The sequence below is a fragment of the Erpetoichthys calabaricus genome, chromosome 7, assembly GCF_900747795.2.
Source record: "Erpetoichthys calabaricus chromosome 7, fErpCal1.3, whole genome shotgun sequence".
Classification (NCBI taxonomy): domain Eukaryota; kingdom Metazoa; phylum Chordata; class Cladistia; order Polypteriformes; family Polypteridae; genus Erpetoichthys; species Erpetoichthys calabaricus.
The window spans coordinates 167389478-167411415 of NC_041400.2; the positions used below are offsets into that span (position 1 = coordinate 167389478).

Genomic DNA, 21938 nt, shown 5'->3' on the forward strand with positions numbered 1-21938 from the left:
ATCCTTTAGACCTGTGAATGACAACCACTGTAAAGAAGGCCCAAATTTAAAATGTTAACAACCAAGCACAATACTTTACAATAGATTACTGTACTATCTTGCTTTATAATAACCTATCTCCTGTTTATGACACACCTAAGAGTGTCAGTGGTATACAGTAATCATTATAATATTTCATAATTACTCTCTTGTAAATAGAATAGTTTTGCTCTGTGAAGTTTAATTTTCTTTTCATTTCTTTGGTCAATTCAGTCAAACATTGTGAGATATTGACAAACATGCAAAAGTTTGCTTTTCAAATTGCCAATTAATACACCAAAGTCAATCATTCTGATCTTTCTATTTTTACCTGAATTGTTCAATTGAGGACTGTACACTTTCTGGATTACCATGGCCTGGGCTGCAAACAATGAAACACTAAATTCCTCATGCGGTGCTTCCACTCTTCTTAGCTGTGTACATTGGCTGTTTATACCTTCAAAGCTTTTCTCTACAGTGCCTTCACAATCACTGACATTGCTGGAGTTATCAATGCTTTTTTGGGATAGAAAAGTCTGGTTTGAGAGCAAATGAAATGCATTGTTTACTAACATTTTTTTGAAATACTAATTTACAACAACTGACCATACAATAATCAGCAGACACAAATCTGTTGTTATTGTCTGTACCACATGCACTTCTCTTTAATTCAGAGACTGCATTTTTTCCAAGATGACACTTTACAATTTCTTTCAGAATAATAGGCGAGTCCAAGTTTTAGATTAGATATTTTTAAAGTCTTAAATTGTTTTGTGCCCTCAATAAAATTATATATATATATATAAATTACATGAAAAAGTTTGGGAATCCCTCTTAATTCTTTGGATTTTTGTTTATCATTGGCTGAGCTTTCAAAGTAGCAACTTCCTTTTAATATATGACATGCCTTATGGAAACAGTAGTATTTCAGCAATGACATAACTTCAACTTTGTGACTGATGCTTGAACATTATCCTGAAGAATTTGCTGATATTGGGTTGAATTCATCCGATCCTTGACTTTAACAAGGGCCCCAGTCCCTGAACTAGCCACACAGCCCCACAGCATGATGGAACCTCCACCAAATTTGACAGTAGGTAGCAGGTGTTTATCTTGGAATGCGGTGTCCTTCTTCCGCCATGCAAAGTGCTTTTTGTTATGACCAAATAACTCAATTTTTGTCTCATCAGTCCAAAGCACTTTGTTTCAAAATGAATGTGGCTTGTGTAAATGAGCATTTGCCTACAACAAGTGACTCTGTTTGTGGCGTTAGTGCTAAAAGGGCTTCTTTCTCATCACCCTGCCATACAGATGTTCTTTGTGCATATTGCACTGAATTGTAGAGCAATGTATAGATACACCATCTGCAGCAAGATGTTCTTGCAGGTCTTTGGAGGTGATCTGTAACCATTCTCACAATCCTACGCATATGCCGCTCCTGTATTTTTCTTGGCCTGCCAGACCTGGGTTTAACAGCAACTGTGCCTGTGGCCTTCCATTTCCTGATTCCATTCCTTACAGTTAAAACTGACAGTTTAAACCTCTGAGATAGCTTTTTGTAGCCTTCCCCTAAACCATGATACTGAACAATCTTTGTTTTCAGATCTTTAGAGAGTTGCTTTGAGGATCCCATGCTGTCACTCTTCAGAGGAGAGTCAAAGGGAAGCACAACTTGCAGTTGACCACCTTAAATACCTTTTCTCATGATTGGACACACCTGTCTATGAAGTTCAAGACTTAACGAGCTAATCCAACCAATTTGGTGTTGCAAGTAATCAGTATTGAGCAGTTACATGCATTCAAATCAGCAAAATTACAAGGGTATCCATATTTTTGCACAGCTAGTTTTTCACATTTAATTTAATTTCATACAACTAAATACTGCTTCACTAAAAATCTTTGTTCGGAAAACACCCCAGTACTCAGATATTCCTAGGAAATGAAAGACACACTACTGTTATCTTTTTTGTTGAAAGTAAATTATTATGCAGGCTGAGAGGGGTTCCCAAACTTTTTCATATGACTGTGTGTATATATATATATATATATAGAATAACTGTGTTGGAGGTCTTCCAAAGCAGTTGAATCAATTACATGAGGTATATGACGCTTGAAGGAATAAAAACTAAATATAACTAAGTTACAAACTTATAACTTGAAGACTATAATCTACCGGTATATGTTGTTTTGTTTTCTGTATCAATTTTTCATTTTATGAGAATTTTTATTTGTCAGATAGAGTTATTGCTAATACTTAAAATTCTTAATGCGCAAACTACAAATGGTAAAGACAAACAAGAAAACCGGACCAAAACTAATTCTGAACAGCATCTCAAGATTTTGAACCAGAACAAGCAATTGACTAAGTAATTTTACCACAACAGTTTGCTAGGAAAAAAAATGAAAATGGACTTAGGAAACACATTGAGAGTCACACATAAAAAAAACTGTAAATACAGGAAAAATAACCTGTAGTTTTTAAAATAGCATTTGCAATTTGACTGGTTTGGTTTTCCAAGTAAGCTGTAATTGCTACCTACCTCTTGTAGAAGATGTCTTAATAAACTTTTTTCAGGATCATTTTTTTGCATCTTCAATGAACTTTGTTCTAAAGTAAAAGAATGTATAATACTTAGTTGTAATATGTCAGAAAAATGTTAATGATGGTTGTAGTTCAAAACAGTGCAGTTTAAAATTTTTTCTATACACCAGTTTTTGAGAGGGCTAGTACAAGTAGGCTAGAGTGACTTGTGCAATATAAAGAGCATAAATATATTTATTTAATTTTTAACCTGTTAGAACCAAAGTAAAATCTCTCTAGATTATGTTTGGATAGGAGAATCGTTAAATCCAGGTGAAAAATGGCAAGTTTCAAAAAGTATGACAGCAGGTTAAACAGACCAATTTTACTATAAATAGAACACAGAAAGTAAGAAGTGGCATGACCATGATATATTTATTGTTTTAAAATGTTCAAAATTTGCCAATATGAGAGTGGAACACTGACTGAAAAAATTTCTTTAAAATTTGGAAGATTATTTGTGTCAAAATTAAAAACATACCAACTAAATTTTTGATTGTCTATAATACTTGAAAGCATTTTAAAGTTGATTAATATTTGACCCTGCTTTTTTTAATGGTGTAATGTTACTGTGTTGCGTCTAGTATTTAATCACAAGGCTATTTTTGTAGTGTAAACAATTAACAGACATCCAGTCCAGGGGCCTTATGTACAAATGGTGCATGCACACAAAAATGTTGTGTATGCGTGTTTCCATGCTCACTTTGAGATGTATAAAAAGTAAACTTGGTGTAAAGCCACGCACGTTTTCGCTGCTGTTTCACACCATGCGTATGCACGTTTCTGCTCGGTTTTACAAACGGGTGTCACCCAACTTCAGAGCAGTGCTACTGTTTCTGTGTGGCCTCCCTTTCTATTTTAGATTCACATCCATGATGTGGGCTTTATTAAATACAGCAAAATTATTTGCATATCATTTACAAATTTAAGGCACTTGATTGTAATCATTCTGTAACAATATAATGGTGTGCGGAGTGGCCAAACTATTCTAAACACCATAGCTGCTTTAGCATTGCTTCTCTCAGTGCACCACTAAAAGTATTTTAACCCAATGTATCTATGTGTGGTATCACAGATGCACAGCAGCTAATTGGAAAACTCTACAGCGGATTGTGTCAACAGCACAAAGGATTATCAGGATACAGCTTCCAAGCTCTGGAGGACATTTATAGTACACACTGCCTCAGGAAAGCCACCAGCATCTGCATGAATTCTACTCACCTACACCAAAGTCTATTTCAACTTCTCCCATCCGGCAAACACTTCAGAGCCTTTCCTGAATGGACCTTGAGGCTCAGAAACAGTTTCATCCTAACAGTGATTACATCTTGCCTGAAGAAGGGGCCTGAGTTGCCTCAAAAGCTTGCATATTGTAATCTTTTTAGTTAGCCAATAAAAGGTGTCATTTTGTTAGACTTTTCTCTACATCCTAACAGCTATAAACATACTCAATCAGTCCATCAAGTGCTCCTGGTAGAACTGTTTGTGCTTATAATTACAGTTGCCTCACTGTAAACTTGCACTACAAATGTAATATTGCACAACCTGAGCCCCTTTATGTACCGTTTTCACTATCTACACTATATGTTCATGTATATTGTACTTATACTTTCATACTGTATATTTTGAATTTAAGTTAACCATACAATAACAATAAAGGAACTTGTTTCAATTCAATAGAAAAGAGCACATTTTTACAGATGATTATGACTGGTTTCTAAGTCAATTTAGATTTCCAAGAGCTATCCTCTTGGAGCCGTCTGCTGGTAGAATACTATGATATATATATATATATATATATATATATATATATATATATATATATATATATATATATATATATATATATCCATTTTCCAACCCGCTGAATCCGAACACAGGGTCACGGGGGTTTGCTGGAGCCAATCCCAGCCAACACAGGGCACAAGGCAGGAACCAATCCCGGGCAGGGTGCCAACCCACCGCAGTATATATATATATATATATATATATATATATATTTATATATATACTTGATATAATTTTTATGATGAAATGCATTAAAATATGTATATTACATTTTACAGATAAATTGTTAACTTTATTTAAATAATGTATACCATTAATAATTAAACATGTGGGGGCATGGTGGCACAGCAGTAGCAATGAGCTGCCGCTCCATCCAGGAATTGTTCCTGCCATGTGCTCATTGCTTGCTGGGACTGGTGTGACCCTGGATGGATAGATGGATGGAATAATGAAACATGTACAGTAATCCCTCCTCCATCGCGGGGGTTGCGTTCCAGAGCCACCCGCGAAATAAGAAAATCCGCGAAGTAGAAACCATATGTTTATATGGTTATTTTTATATTGTCATGCTTGGGTCACAGATTTGCACAGAAACACAGGAGGTTGTAGAGAGACAGGAACGTTATTCAAACACTGCAAACAAACATTTGTCTCTTTTTCAAAAGTTTAAACTGTGCTCCATGACAAGACAGAGATGACAGTTCTGTCTCACAATTAAAAGAATGCAAACATATCTTCCTCTTCAAAGGAAACAGAGAGGAAAGCAAACAAATCAATAGGGCTGTTTGGCTTGCGGTACAAAGCTGTTGAAGGCGGTAGCTCACACCCCCTCCGTCAGGAGCAGGGAGAGAGAGAGAGAGAGAGAAAAACAAAGTCAAAAATCAATACGTGCCCTTTGAGCTTTTAAGTATGCGAAGCACCGTGCAGCATACTTAAAAGCTGCACACAGAAGGTAGCAACGTGAAGATAATCTTTCAGCATTGTTAGACGAGCGTCCATATCGTCTAGGTGTGCGAACAGCCCCCCTGCTCACACCCCCTACGTCAGGATCACAGATAGTCAGCGCAAGAGAGAGAGAAAGAAAAGTAAGTTGGGTAGCTTCTCAGCCATCTGCCAATAGCGTCCCTTGTATGAAATCAACTGGGCAAACCAACTGAGGAAGCATGTACCAGAAATTAAAAGACCCATTGTCCTCAGAAATCCACGAACCAGCAAAAAATCCACAATATATATTTAAATATGCTTACATATAAAATCCGCGATAGAGTGAAGCTGCGAAAGGCGAAGCGTGATATAGCGAGGGATCACTGTATAGCAAAGATTTTTCAGTGTTCCTTAAAAGTTTTGAAGAATCAGCATTCTAAGCTTACAGCTGGTTTTACATTTATTACAGAATATTATTATGTGGTGATTGGTTATGTGGAGAAAGAAAACAAAAGGACAACAATTGGGGGTTGGTGTGTTTGAAAAAGACAGTACTGCTGCAATAAATTATTCAATCCAGGGTTGCACTTGTCACACCAAGCATCTTGCGGGAGGCAGGAACAATCCCTGGACGGGCCACCAGCTTATCACTACCACTGCACCACCATGCCCCCACACGTTTAATACAATCTTTAATAATATCATTTTGATGATGAAATGCAAGAATATACTGTATCTTAGTATTCTAAAATGTTCAGAGAGCTGTAATATCATGAATGTAATGTATTCTGTGTGGCAATCATTGCCTGCTTACTCCTGTTGTCGTAAGAGAAAGCCCATTTAAGAAGCACGTAGCGATTAATGACTGGATCAGGAAACACATAGAATACAAAGCATTTAAAGTACTATTTTAGTTATGATGGGATTTGAGAAACTCTAGTAAATTAAACTTCAATTTTAAGAAGTTCTACTTTAAAGACAAAATTAATTACAAGATTCAAGTGGAAATTTAGAGAATAAAGTCAACATTTCGACTTTAATCTCAACAACGACCTTTTTTTCTTCACTGTGTCCCTATTTTTGCTTTGCGTTCTCCACTAGCCATAACCTATCATCTATGGAGGAGAAGCAAAAGCTTTAGAGTCATCAAAAATTTTGATCTCCAGTTTTCAACGGATCTCAACATTTTAGGGTCCCCTGATACCAAAAACATTGATATCTCGACAATGGGTGTGTGTCTGTCTGTGAATCACAGTTTTTTGAGGACAGTCTAGAGTTAAAACGGCTGGACAGAAAAATACCAAACTCGAAACTTAACCCTGTTATGAGATGATGATATTTTTGAGCCAAATTGTGCAAGAGAACAGGCACTCTAGAGGAACCCTCAAATACTGTAATTCTGCAATTAATTATGAATTCTTCTTGTCAACTGCTATCATAATGACCTATTTTATGATCAGAAAGATCAGCATCAGAGCGGTAAATAATGATTGAAATGTTATAGAATAGTTCCGGTAACTTAATTCCTAGGCAGCAAAGCCTACTGACGTTCACGTCAACATTTTTTGTTTTCCTTCTCTGTGGCCCTGTTACGCTTACATATGACACTCAGACAGTCACCTATTCTCCTTACAGTTGAAACTGACAGTTTAAACCTCTGAGATACCTTTTTGTAGCCTTCCCCTAAACCATGATACTGAACAATCTTTGTTTTCAGATCTTTAGAGAGTTGCTTTGAGGATCCCATGCTGTCACTCTTCAGAGGAGAGTCAAAGGGAAGCACAACTTGCAGATGACCACCTTAAATACCTTTTCTCATGATTGGACACATCTGTCTATGAAGTTCAAGACTTAACGAGCTAAACCAATTTGGTGTTGCAAGTAATCACCTATTCACCTATCACTAAATCACCTATTGACATCTAACCACTTCTTTTTTATTTCGGGTACTGTGAAACTTTTTGAACTTGACCTTTTGAGTGCCACTCCATCAGTCTCCTCTTGTTGCTCATACCACTGCCTAAGCCATCAAATTGTATGTTTTTCCTTGCCTCCACTTCACTGATTAGGACCTTCACTTATCATTCAGTGAAATTCACCTTTTTTATACATGCATTTACCATTGCCTTTAAACAAAACATTATGGATGGATTATTTGCATATTCAAATATGCAAAATTCTGTGAGGAGTCAGGGTGGAGCTGTAAGTACGTGCATTTGCATCAAAATTCATGTTGATTGGGATTTAAAAAGTGGAAGTGTGTGAAACTTTGCTTGCACAGTTTTGCATCTGAATTTTTTGTGCATACACATATTTCTGCTTTTGTCCGTATGCCATGTTTTAGTGTGAATTCTATGCACTGCGTTATACATAAGACCCCTGGACCCTCCCATTCACACCACCATTATACTGTATTAATTGATTCTTAATCACAATACTTTCTTCTTTGATAGCAACCTTTACAAACAGGTAGGGCCCTAACAAACAAACTTGGTGGGCCTTAGCTATCCCAACATCTTTGTTGGATGGGTATAAGAGCATTTTTTTCTTTGCACCTAGGCTTTCTACTAGACTAGTACAAAGATGCTGTATATCAAAATTGTGCTCATGCTGCCCCGTTTCACAAGCCAGCTTAAGGAAATCATTAACTATTTTACTAGTTTCCATTCTTCTTTCGGTTTCCCAGTTAATATATCTATTGCAGCTCTTACATTTCTTAACATCAATCTTTCTAGCAGCTTTCAAGGACTTAAAAACTGTGTTGCAAGTCATCTAACTCAAAACAGCTCCTTTCATCCCTAACAAATCAAGTGATCAGATGCTGATGCCACTGCTGCAATGAGTTTGTCTTCCACAATAAAACACTTCTTTCTTTATCAACAAAGGATATTCTTACCATATTGTGGATAATGCTCTCTACCATGCCAGGGACAGACCTTAAATCATCCACTCAACAAAGCACAGTAAAAATGAAACCTGCATTTCCTCATCCGTACTTACTATCATAACACTCTCTTTCTTCCACAGGTCATTAGACAAAATTTAATCATTTTAAACATTTATCCTTCCACAGGAGGCTTTTTCCATAAATCACCCTTGACCCATTAACAATGAAATTTACAGAAATATTTAGTCCACAGCTCACTTTACAAAGTAGATATCTCCATCACAAAGACCTTGACTTACTAGTCAGTTTATATCTCTAAACTATAGCCATAAGCTTTGAACAGTGATTTAAAAGATAAACATTTTAAGTTCAGTGTCACATTACTTATACTTTCCAAGACAGATTGGGGGAAATTGTCTCACTGATCATCACTCCAATTCTACAACTAAAAATTTTACATTTGTCTTTAATAATTTTATATACTTGTTATACAAAAGTAATAAACCTTTACTCAAATTATTCTTTGATGTCTTAAAACAGCTATACATCACAGTTTTGAGCGATCTACAAATAGCTCTGTCCCATGCAGACCAGCCTTCATCATTCTCAGCAAATGCATCAGCATCATGCTCTAAAAGAAGTTTCACCATCTAAAGTAAAAATGAACAAATAAAAATCAGACATTTTCACTTGTGACAACAAAAATTACTTTTCCATTAATTTTACAATTAACAGATCATATGTAACATAAAAAATATTGTTTTTCCACAAAATAGTGTGGAACAAGCCCCGGACACAGACAGACGGACATAGTTTTAAGTCACCCAACACACGTTTATTATACACTATTTACAACTACTAGATTGCACAAACCCCAGTGCCACAGCGCCAATCACCCCAAAGTCCAGGCCACAACCACAGTTTGCCTTTCTTCAGACCACCTCCTTCTCTCTCTTCACAGACCTTGTCCTCTTCCACCCGACTCTAGCCACTCTGTGAAGGGAGGCGGCCCCTTTTATATGCACCCGGATGTGCTCCAGGTGCTTCCCGGCAATCTCCCACCAGCATTCCCCAGTGAGGCGGAAGTGCCGGCTGCATACCCGGAAGCACTCCGAGTGTCCCCACTCGTCTTCCCCCCAGCACTTCCTGGTGTGGCGGAAGTGCTGGGGTCCAGGGCTCTCCAGGCTTGGGGGTGCCCCCTGGCGGTGACCATGAGCCCCTACAGGGTTGAGCTTCCCAGCTCTGTACCCATGGCCCCCAAAGGAACCAGGGCAGTCGCCCCCTCGTGGTCTGGAGGAAGCAAAAGCCCTCCTCCGGTCTTCCTGGGCATCCCGGCTGGGTACCACCCCTAGCCAGGTGCCACAATAGGAAATGGTTAGTTTTACAAACCATGCACAAACTTTATTACTACTAACAGCCACACACACCCAGTGCTAGATCAAGCAAGAAAATGTACATATGGTGTAATATTCAGCTCATTTAAGTTCTTTGATATCTGTTTTAAAATGTATTTTTTTTATTTCTCGAAGAGACAGATATTACTTTTTTTAATGTTTTTGTAAAATCAGTTAGTATCCAAAAATAACTGAGAATAGAATATAAATTACATGTATTAGTAAAGTACATAAAATCCATGTTTGCTTATAGCATTTTAAAAATATCATGTACCTAAAAATAAGGCTCAAATAGATTTGTGGTGGTTGGTGATTTTCACAGACAAAAGATTCCACCTCAAGTGATGTAAAAACTGCATTTTTTGTACTATTGTTAGTTGTTCGCTGTGGATAGTTTAATGGGTGATTGTAGTTCAAACTTCTTAAACATAAAAGTTTCCAAAGTAGTACACATTTGGAGAGTTAAACACTTTGCTGTAAAAGTGTAATACTGTCAGCAAGTCATTGTGATGCTTTGGAGGTATAAATAATCAATAATTATCATCTGAAGATAATGCAGCTGTGATGTCATTTTAGTGTAACATACCATAACTACCAAGGACATATGTGTCGCAATAACTTCTCTTAAGCTAAATATGAAACAGTAAACTCATTAGGAATCAAACTGAGTGTTTTTCAATTTTATGACAGATAAGTCTGAAAATTCACCAATTCTTTCATTTCAATAGCTGTTCTTACAAGTTCAAAAATATGTACAACGCATTCTGTTCAATTTCAATAAATATTGAACCTTCCCAACAAATTTCCTTGAAGAGTAAGTGAGCCATATTTGAACAAAATCAGTCCACTGGGAGAAGAATTGTTTCATGTGAACATACAGACCAACAGACAGGACAGACAGAATTACAACAATAGGATCTTTTTGATACTGCAAGAATGCACCTTAAATAGGAATTAAATTTATCTCATTTTGTAAGAAATCAATTAACTGAAACCACAATTAATTAACTGAAACTCACAAAAATGCATTTTAAACTAAATAAATATATTAAATAAACCATTTATTTAATTGATTCATAATCAAGCCATAAACAATGATATACAACTGTATACCAGTTGGTATGATGCTACAGATGCAAGCATCGCTGTTTCAAAGCTCCAGGGGCTTGGGTTTGATTCAACTACCTGTATAATGCACTGTCCACAAGGATTTTGCATGTTCTTTCTTGTGTCAAACCAAGTTTTCTACAAATACACCTGTTTCCAGCTCTATGCCAAAGATACACGTGTTTACATTTAACTAGTGACAATCAATCAACCACATGATAGAGTACCCTGGAGTGTAGTAGTACACCCCATGGCTGTTTTCTGCTTGCATCTGATGCTGTCACAACATGCTCTGGTTCCTTCAGAAAGAAAATCCTTTGTATGGAAAAAGATACCTAGAACAAACATTGTCAGCACAATTTACAAATATTTGCATTAAAGGCCAGAGATGTTTTGCATTACAGTATAATAAGCTTCCCAAAGAATTTCACTTATTAAAATGTTTATAACAACTCTCACATTTGACTTCTTAAGCATTTTTTAAATTTTTAAATCATTTGCTCAAAGTAAATACTTATCTAGAATATTACTTCTTGCAATACAGTATGTGAAATAGTCTTCGTCCCAGGTGCTGCAAGTCTATTTTCAGCTGAGGGGCTTGAGCAATTGGCCTGGCAATATTTTCTATACCCATGAGTTTGTGTGCATATATGCAACCTGATCTTTCCTAAAATAAGAACCACCTTTTTTTTTTTTAAATCGTGCATTTGTACTTTCATTTTGTGCTTTTCCTAGTCAAAGCCATATATCACATGCCAGGAAAGACATACAAAAAGTCCAGTACCATTTGCTTCTATAAAGGGATGTTTTGTTCACAAGACTACAGAGTGCCCTAAAGTTGAAAAAGACACTTAAAGACATTTAAACAAAGCCTACATGTGCTTCTACAAGTTGCACTGAGTGGAAATGAAGCCTGCATTATGATACTGTTTCAAAGAAGTATAGAATTCAAATTGAGAAAGAACAATATTGTATGTAGAAAATTTTTTTTTCAATCATTTGCTGGCCTCACTCTGACCAGCAAACACCTGGCCTCATGGTATTTAGCCCTGGCTAGTGTGCAGTTTTGGTTATGCTGTGTATGTACGCTGCATTGTTTTCACATTATTGTGGCTTGTCCTTCTTCACCTCAAAGCCATTTACTTCTAAACTTAAGCTGTTGATGTTTCAATTTAGGCAGTTCATAGCCAATATATTTTCCTGAGCAGCATGTGGTAGCAAGGCTGACACTTTTATTAGTCTTTAAATTTATATGGCTGTTTTTGTAAGATGATGATGATGTCAAAGGGCATTACAATAATCTGATGACACTTGATTGTGGTGTAGTGGTTAAAGCATTGGACTTCAAACCCTGAGTTTGTGGGTTCCAATCTCACTACTGACACTATATGACCATGAGTAAGTCACTTCACTTACCACTGCTCTAACTGGAAAAACAGAACAAATGTAACCAATTGCTATCTCAAATGTTGCGAGTGAACGTGGATAAAATTGTCGGACAAATAAGTAAAAAAATTCAATTATATGGTGCATTTAACAGGTAACACCATTACAAAGTATTTTGAGGAACAAGCAGGATGAACACACAACCAACACAAATTGGAAACTGTTGACAAGTTTGATCAGTAGTCCTATCGTTTAACATTACACAGTATGAAGCATTAACAAAAGGGGTAAGAGTCCATTTCCTATTATAATGTCAAACAATGTCTTGACACATCCCTTGATCATTGTAGTAGGAAAAAAAACTGAAATAATACAACTGAACAATCAATTATAACATTTATTCTTGAGTGAGAGAATGTTCTAATAAATAACTGATTAATAAAATAGTAGTCTCCCTCAGACCATCAAGGTGTTTGTTTTCAATTTTTGAAGTGAAGCTGCCAGGACTCCTCTTCCCAGCCCACATTCCATCCAGAAATAATACAACTGATCTTGAATGACCACATGACATGTAAAAAAGCAAAATAATTTGCTTTACTAAAAAACTAGGTTAACCACTAATAACAGAATTAATGGTTTATTAAATGAGAATTATGCATACTGTATTTCAAATATTATATGGAACAGAGCAGTATATAATCAGAGATGGATTGCAGAGCATTTGATCATAGGAAGGCAGGGCCTAGTCCAGCAGTATCAAAGCAAGCAGTCCACTAGAAGGCACATTCAAACACACACACACACACATATTAATTTCCTTTGGTCCAATTTGGAGTCACCAGTCAACACAGAAAAAAACCCAGAATGCTAGTAAAAAAGCCCACAAAGACACAGGGGAATGCAAATGCAGTAACCAGGCAAAACTTTTATCCCAAGCACCTGGAGCGATGAAGCTGTGGAGTTATCCTGTAACTTCATAGGACATAATGATTTTGTTAATTACATCAAGTTAAAGAAGAAACAATTCTATTTATTTCTACTTAACCAACTTAAATGAAACCTGTTGCTTAATTTTAATGTTAACTGGCAAATATCTGAACAAAAGTTGTATTGTGATGCACATAAAACAACAGTTGTACCTTATAATCATCATATTGAACAGCATCTTGGAGTGGAGTTATTCCATTATATCCTTTGCAGTTAATATTAGCACCTGCTTTAAGAAGTTCCAATACAATTTCACAATGACTACTTAATACTGCTTCATGTAGTGGGGTCCATCCTGGTTAAAGAGATAATACATTTTTAAATGTTCATCTTTGGTGATTTTGAGTTAGTTTACTTTCTGTAATTTACTTTAACCTTACAATATAATGCATAACAAACCTGTTTATTAATATTATCTTTAAATTCACATGCCAGACATGTATTTTGAAGCTATAATAGCAACATATATAAAACACAAAATAACTGTTTAAATATTGACTTAGAGTCAATATTTAATGGATGCACCTTTGACAGCTTTGCATATCTGGACACAATGAGAATTCATTCTTTTTATTTTTTACCATGGAAGTTATTGGCCACTTTACTTTTTTTCCAGTTATATTCAGTGATTGAGTTCTTAATTGATTTGTTAAGTTACATCATACCTGCATAATCTGCTTTATTTACATTGGCTCCTGCTTTGATGAGTTTTCTCACAAGATGGATATCTTCATTCTTGACTGCAAAATGTAACTTGGTCTCTCCATAAATATTGATTCTGTTCATCCAACGTGTAGAAAATGTCTTTGGGGGAATGGCTTTAATGCATGATTTATCTGCTGAAAGAGACACATATAGAAAATGTTTTTTTTCTTCTGACATTATAACTCCAGGTTACACTGCATCTGTTACAACACCAAATGTTAATTAACTGAATGCTTATTTATAGTGAAACTGTAAACAAACAAATAATATAAAAACTAGCAAAGAAAATCCTGCACAAGTTAGGTTAAGGAGATCAATAAACAATTTTGAACAATACAAATAACATTATTATTTTTTTAATAATAGACAATTTTTCTCTGAGTTGGCTGGTTTTCCTCCCACATCCTAAACATGGGTCAGGTAAATTGGCAAGTTGAAATTGGTTCCAGTGTAATTAAATGTTGATGTATACATGGGTGTATATGTTTTCCTTTGAGCATAACAAAGGAAACTTGGGAGAAACTCTAAATGGCAGGAAATAAGCAAAGCATAAATGATTTATCAATCCATTTTTTATCCAGAAAAAAGGCTTTCCAGTTACAGTTTTCAAAGGCGCAAAGCAGCCAAGAAAGGGGTGCCAGTCAAGGCCAATGTGCTTATTACAAAATCTCTATTCACTATCTTTATGCAAGGACACATTCAATAGTTCCGAAAGAAATCTTGAATATACTGGTATATGTTACTAACAGACAGACCAAAGAGAAGGGATTTACCAGATTTTTGTTGAAAACATTTCTACAGACAGCTAAATGTGGAGATAAAATGTGAGGGTACATGCAAGCTCTGAATCGTGTATTAATACAAAGGCAGTACACAATAAGTGAACAAAACAAAACTAAAACTAAAACGTTAGCATGGTTCCTCTGATAGCATCCAACTATAAATACTCTTGCATAATATAAAACCCACTTAATCCAATTCAAGATCACCAGGTAGCTTTAAAGATAACTCATCACAGCTAATCTGAACTGTAATGTAAAAAAATGTCTTTCTAGTGACTAAGTTAATTATGCAAAAAAAAAAAAAATACTGATTCTGTTCATAGGCAGACTTAATACTAAACCAGCAAATCTTCAGTACATACAAGTAAGAGCAGAGCATGATGGTAAATGCTGCTGATGCAATAACCTTGTGCACTAGTCACTGTAAGCATGAAAAAACACCCTTTGTTTTTCTTTCATTTCTACAATATGATTGTAGTGACTATGAATTATACATTTTACTTACAGATCACTGGAAAACACTAGCAAGAAGCATAGTTCAAGATTATAGGAATGAAGGTACAAGAAGATTCTTTGTGCAGAATGTATCGTCCAAGATGTTTATGTTTTCTGGTCTGTACTCAAATCTTTACTCATAATTTAAGTAGATCACTGTGTTCCAATGACATGGCCTTTAAAAAATGCTGTGAGTAGAGTAGTGACTCATGAGAGCCCTTCATAACCATAATATCACATAGGAGGCAAAAGGTACAAAATTAGGGCAAATTCATTAACATAATACTTAAGACAGGAATGGACACAGGGAGATCAAGTATCAAAAACAGCTCAAAAGAAATAACGAACAGGAAAGTTCACATGTTCCTGCATAAACTGCTGGTCAACACCTGTCCAACTAATGGGTTACCTATTTGACTACCATAATACCATAATAAAGTTGATTCTGCTTTAAAACCCCTTCTAATGTAATTTCTGACCAAGCTCCAGAAACACATCTGAGATCAGGGAAGGCTTCCCCAGAAGGTCTTCCTATTCCTACTCACCCTAAGCTCTCTATTGCCCTTTAAGGGCTAAGTCTCCAAGACAGCTTCTATAATTCCAATTCCTGGTAGTTTCTGGGAACAGACACCTGCTAGGAGCTGGGTGATGTTGCCTATATTTTCTCCCAGGCTTCACTCTTTTGTTGAACAGACTTCTCTGTCAACTACAAATAACCCTGCCCTATAGTAACCTAAGGGAGCACCACAAACTTCCACACAGATTTTTGTCATCTCATACAAGTGCTTTTACTCCTGTCTAATACTGTTCTGGGGAACACAGCAAACATACTTGGTATGCTGGCCCCACAGCAATCCTCATGCTCCCACTCTGGCATATGCAGTGCCCCTTTTTTATCTTTCAGGGATTTTTTTTATACTGGAGGTCTTCTGTAGGACAAAGCTCTATCCTTTTCATCCTAATGATATTAGCCAATAAAATTTATTTCTCTGATTTAAATGATGTACTTGCAATAAGCAAGGCCAACAGCACTAACACAGAGTATGTACATTTTTTGTTTATTATCCCTCCCTACAGTTTAAATAATTATTTTCTTTCTTTATCTTCCAATAAATTTTATAGCTATGCCAAAAATCCTTTTATGATTTTCATTTTCATGTGTCATGGAGTGAGATGTCAACAAATCAGAAAACACTACCAAGTCATTAGTTCTTTTAGAGTTGTTTTGATGCTACTGTCAACTCATTTTTATGAGACTATTCAATTTTTCAGTGCACTTTTCCCACTATTTCTGACATTTTTAGGTATTTCAAGAAAACAAAGGGAACAAAAAAGACCTTAAAGAAAACAAAAGACCTTCAAAGGGCTACTTAAGTCTAAGACATCATCAGTGCAACATCATTATATGTCACAGTTGGTGGAATAGACAGATGTAGGTCCCAATCATCTGGCCTATTCCATTATGTTGGGTTTGAGGCCTGCATCCATTTCCACATCCCGGCAAGTCTTGACGTTACACTCCGAGTGAAAGTTTGTTACATACAAACTGCAAAGCTAAACCTGGGGTCCCTTATTATCTCTTTCTAAAACCTTAACACACTCACCATGCACCACTCCATCATCTATACCAAATGGCTATATAATGCAATCAGAGCACAGCTCAAAAATCATACAAGTAATATTTCTGAATTTAAGATCTTAGAGATTAAACATTAGGAGGAATGTTCAAACCATTGCCTTCAGATAAGAGTTAAGAAAAATTTTGAGAAGGCCTGAAACAAACATAAGGAAAAGTCAAGGTAAAATAGAGAATAAAAAGAGTAAATTTAAATATAAACTAATCCTAGTTCCCTGCTGGTAAACTCCTGACTCTCCCTCTGAAAAATTCCTGGAAATCCTCCTTTTATAACTAGTCTTATTTGAACTTTTAATAACATGGATCAATAAATCATCCAGCTCTAATATGGAGACATGGCAATCTACTGTGTGCTATGTTGGGAGATGGTTGGCCAGTAGTCAGTGACACATCCCCAATCTTAATTTTGTAATTTCTCCTTTTGTCTGCATGTATTTATTCTCTTCTTTAGGGCTTACGGTGTTATTAGTACCTCTCTCCCAAGTGTGCATGTGAATCAATACCTTTTGATCCTCTAGAGTTCTCTGTTACTGGGTGGTGTAGGCAAGATCAGTTTGTCATTTATCATGCATCACTTATCTGTATCATTTGCTTTGTAGTCTACTTTGCTCATTGTTAACTGCTGTTATATGAATACAGTTAAGGCAGCAAAGTCTACAGAGAAAGGCAAATAAACAACAAAAATGTGAACATTGCTATATTTCTTATTAATGTAAATTTCACAGCACTGCTCTTTTCTAAAGAATAAGAAATAAAGCCCATATCATAAAACAATTAATTAGAGGTAAAATGACTGATTGATTAAGAAACTGACTGGAACCAAAGCCTTCAGCCACAGAGATACCTCAGTTCAGGGACTGAAAATCAGTGACATAAACTTACTACCTATTTTTAGGGAAGACGCTTTGTGTTATTCACATCTTCAACATGTTAAGAATCAATGCTGTACACAAACATGCATTCATTATTTTACAAATATATTTAACAATCAGGTAACTACTTTCCTGTAAAAATAAAAACGTGTCAGTGTCCAATATAGTTTGCCCATATCTTCATTCCTGGCATTAAAAGTTAACAAATAATACTAAAACATTTTTACATAATAAACATTTTGTAATTTCTTATGCAAAATTATCTGCCAGGGCTATGTGGGTGGTGGGGGGGGGGACTAAGTTACTTCTTATTTACCCTTTTTACTCCAACAGCAAAAGTGCCAACATGATAATAGGCTCTGTAGCCACAATACTCAGCAACAATATGAAATCAAGGTTAAAGCTATTGTATGAAACAACGTATTACTTTTACTTAAGTTTACAAAATGTCCTCAAAAGTTCAGAATCAGCGTCTCTCTGACCAAACAGTGAGCTTTGTGAGCTTGAATGTCAAAGGTCTCAATCATGATCTAAAGAGAAAAAGAGTATTTTCTCACCTAATAATAATAATAATAATTCTTTGCATTTACATAGCGCTTTTCTCACTACTCAAAGCGCTCAACAATTGCAGGTTAAGGGCCTTGCTCAAGGGCCCAACAGAGCAGAGTACCTTTTTTTGGCATTTACAGGATTCAAACCGGTAACCTTCCGATTGCCAGTGCAAATCCCTAGCCTCAGAGCCACCAAATGCCAAGATAGTATTTTTACAGGAGACTCACTTAATAAGTAAAGACCAGTTTTGGTTGCAAAGAGATTGGATTGGCCAAATCCTTCATTAAAGCTATACTAAGAAAATTAGAGGTGTGGGAATCTTGATAAATAAAAGAATCTCATTTGTAGTATCCGATGTAGTATCTAACCCAGCCACAGGGGATGCACAAACCAGTGTGTTTCTTTATGCCGGTCCCAAGCCCGGAAAAATGGGGAGGGTTACGTCAGGAAGGGTATCCGGTGTAAAATTTGGCCAAATTAATATGCGGACAACAATAAAAATGTCCATACCGGATCGGTCAAGCCCCGGGTTAACAACGACCGCCACAAGTACTGTTAGCCAACAGGGTGCTGGCGGAAATTGGGCTACTGTTGGCCAAAGATAGAAGGAGAAGGAGAAGAAGAGGGGAGAGACGTGTCCGGAGGCAGGAGGAGAGGAGAAAAGTAAAGAAAGTGGAACTGAGGGCAAGAACTTTGAATGTTGGCAATACGACTGGTAAAGGGAGAGAGTTAGCAGATATTATGGAGAGAAGGAAGGTTGAAATATTGTGCATGCAAGAGACTAAATGGAAGGGGAGTAAGGCCAGGTGGATTGGAGGTGGATTCAAATTGTTCTATCATGGTGTGGATGGGAGGAGAAATGGGGTAGGAGTTATTCTGAAGGAACAGTATGTCAAGAGTGTTTTGGAGGTGAAAAGAGTGTCAGGCAGAGTAATGATTATGAAGCTGGAAATTGGAGGTGTGATGATGAATGTTGTTAGTGCATATGCACCGCAAGTTGGGTGTGCAATGGGTGACAAACAAGATTTTTGGAGTGAGTTGGATGAAGTGATGAACAGTGTACCCAAGGGACAGAAAGTGGTGATTGCAGTGGATTTCAATGGGCATTAAAAGGAAACCTGGTGGTGGAATGAGGAAATACAGGAGAGTATACAGAGGAAGAGGATGGCAAAGAAGAAGTGGGATAGTCAGAGAGACGCAGAAAGTAGACAAGAGTACAACGAGATAAGGCACAAGGTGAAGAGAGAGGTGGTGAAGGCTAAAGAAAAGGCGTATGATGAGTTGTATGAGAGGTTGGACGCTAAGGAGGGAGAAAAGGACCTGTACCGATTGGCTAGACAGAGGGACCAAGCTGGGAAGGATGTGCAGCAGGTTAGGGTGATAAAGGATAAAGATGGAATCATACTCACAAGCGAGGAGAGTGTGTTGAGCAGATGGAAAGAGTACTTTGAGAGGCTGATGAATGAAGAGAACGAGAGAGAGAAGAGGTTGGATGATGTGGAGATAGTGAATCAGGAAGTGCAACAGATTAGCAAGGAGTAAGTAAGGACAGCTATGAAGAGGATGAAAAATGGAAAGGCCGCTGGTCCAGATGACATACCTATTGAAGCATGTTGGTGTTTAGGAGAGATGGCAGTGGAGTTTTTAACCAGATTATTTAATGGAATCTTAGAAAGTGAGAGGATGCCCGAGGAGTGGAGAAGAAGTGTACTGGTGCCGATATTTAAGAATAAGGGGGGATGTGCAGGACTGCAGTAACTACAGGGGAATAAAATTAATGAGTCACACCATGACGTTATGGGAAAGAGTGGTGGAAACTAGGTTAAGAAGTGATGTGATGATTAATGAGCAGCAGTATGGTTTCATGCCAAGAAAGAGCACCACAGGTGCAATGTTTGCTCTGAGGATGTTGATGGAGAAGTTTAGAGAAGGCCAGAAGGAGCTGAATTGTGTCTTTGTGGACCTGGAGAAAGCGTATGACAGGGTGCCTCGAGAGGAGCTGTGATATTGTATGAGGAAGTCAGAAGTGGCAGAGAAGTATGTAAAAGTTGTACAGGATATGTATGAGGGAAGTGTGACAGTGGTGAGGTCTGCGGTAGTAGTGACGGATGTATTCAAGTTGGAGGTGGGATTACATCAGGGATCGGCTCTGAGCCCTTTCTTATTTGCAATGGTGATGGACAGGTTGTACGGACGAGATTAGACAGGAGTCCCTGAGGACTAGGATGTTTTCTGATGACATTGTGATCTGTAGCGATAGTAGGGAGCAGGTTGAGGAGACCCTGGAGAGGTGGAGATATGCTCTACAGAGGAGAGGAATGAAGGTTAGTAGGAACAAGACAGAATACATTTGTGTAAATGAGAGGAAGGTCAGTGGAATGGTGAGGATGCAGGAAGTAGAGTTGGTGAAGGTGGATGAGTTTAAATACTTGGGATCAACAGTACAGAGTAATGGGGATTGTGGAAGAGAGGTGAAAAACAGAGTGCAGGCAGGGTGGATTGGGTGGAGGAAGAGTGTCAGGAGTAATTTGTGACAGATGGGTATCAGCAAGAGTGAAAGAGAAGGTCTACAGGACAGTAGCGAGACCAGCTATGTTATATGGGTTGGAGACAGGGGCACTGACCAAAAAGCAGGAGACAGAGCTGGAGGTAGCAGAGTTAAAGATGCTAAGATTTGTACTGGGTGTGACGAGGACAAATAGGATTACAAATTAGTACATTAGAGGGTGTCACACACGCGTGTTTAGGAGACAACTAAAGGGCTTGAGTACATGTGATTCCACGCCAGACCAGGGGGTGGCAAAGTGCACTAATTCTCCCTCTCGATCTTTTGCAGATCATTCTAGGGAACCAGACCAGACCAACTCTGGGGCAGCCAATGATGTCACTTCCAGTTCGGTCCTGATGACATCACTTCCTCTACTGGCCTTTAAAGCTGCCATCTTGTGTATAATGAGTTAGTTCTGTTTTGGACTCTGTTGTGTGAACATGTCTGTTCTTTGGAATCAATTTTGCAGCTGGGAAAAATTATACGGGTGGCTGCCCCAAACCGTCTCAGTGTCTTATGGTCGTTTTTGTGACAGTGGTGTAGTCAGCAGGATGATAAGAACCCAGAAGAGAATGGGACCGGACCTGAATCATGACCATGTGGGAGAGTACCGGGGCCGAACTTCCGGGTGGGGATTGCGTCTCGGATTTCGGAAAGAACCGGTGCAGACTCTTTTCCCTTTGTCTAGTTCCGGGCCACAAAAACCAAATAGGGAGAGTGTCGATGGGACACACAGATGTGGGTTGGTCTCTATGGGGGAAGCGACGGGGACTTATTATGCTCTCTCGGAGGAGAGAGCTGTCCTCACCGCCGCCGCGGCTAAGGCTCCAGAGCAAAGTGGGGATTCCCCAGACCAGCAGGTGAAGAAATTGCAGGAATGGAGACTAGACCCTGAGCTGTCTACCAAAGAGCAGCTTGATGTTCTGTGGGAAAAGGTGGTAGGTTGGTTAAGGCCCGCTGAGTGCACCACCTTCCAAATTGTAAAGAAGGTAGCCTGCTTTATATTAATAAATAACCTGCCAGAGCATTTCACCCAGCCGGTCTGGGGAGAATTTTCTAATGTGAACAAGCTCATTGAGCTCATCGAAACATTTAGGACAGCCTCCCAATTTGGGAGAGCAGAACAGTCCTTTAGCGGACGCCATAGAGATTATGTCCTTCCTAATCTGCCCTCTCAGCATAAACTGGAGTTTGCACCAGAGTCCCCGATTCCGCAGGTGTGGCCCTCTCTCAGGAGCGAGGCGGAACGTAAATGGAGAGAGGGGGATGGATTGTG

General features: G+C 37.8%; 1 protein-coding gene across 2 annotated transcripts in view; it reads right to left on the reverse strand.

Annotated features, from left to right (window-relative positions):
* The window catches only part of LOC127528757 (ankyrin repeat domain-containing protein 31-like), a 56327-nt gene extending 42187 nt beyond the window's left edge, over positions 1–14140 (reverse strand). For both annotated transcript variants that reach the window (XM_051929501.1, XM_051929500.1), the window contains exons 1-5: positions 13738–14140; positions 13225–13367; positions 8710–8848; positions 2559–2626; positions 350–554 (exon numbers count right to left, since the gene is read on the reverse strand). In XM_051929501.1, the coding sequence (XP_051785461.1) occupies positions 350–554; positions 2559–2626; positions 8710–8848; positions 13225–13367; positions 13738–13954 (772 nt within the window). In that variant the 5' untranslated portion in view covers positions 13955–14140. The remainder of the gene's footprint in view (positions 1–349; positions 555–2558; positions 2627–8709; positions 8849–13224; positions 13368–13737) is intronic.
* Between the last annotated feature and the right edge of the window lie 7798 nt (positions 14141–21938).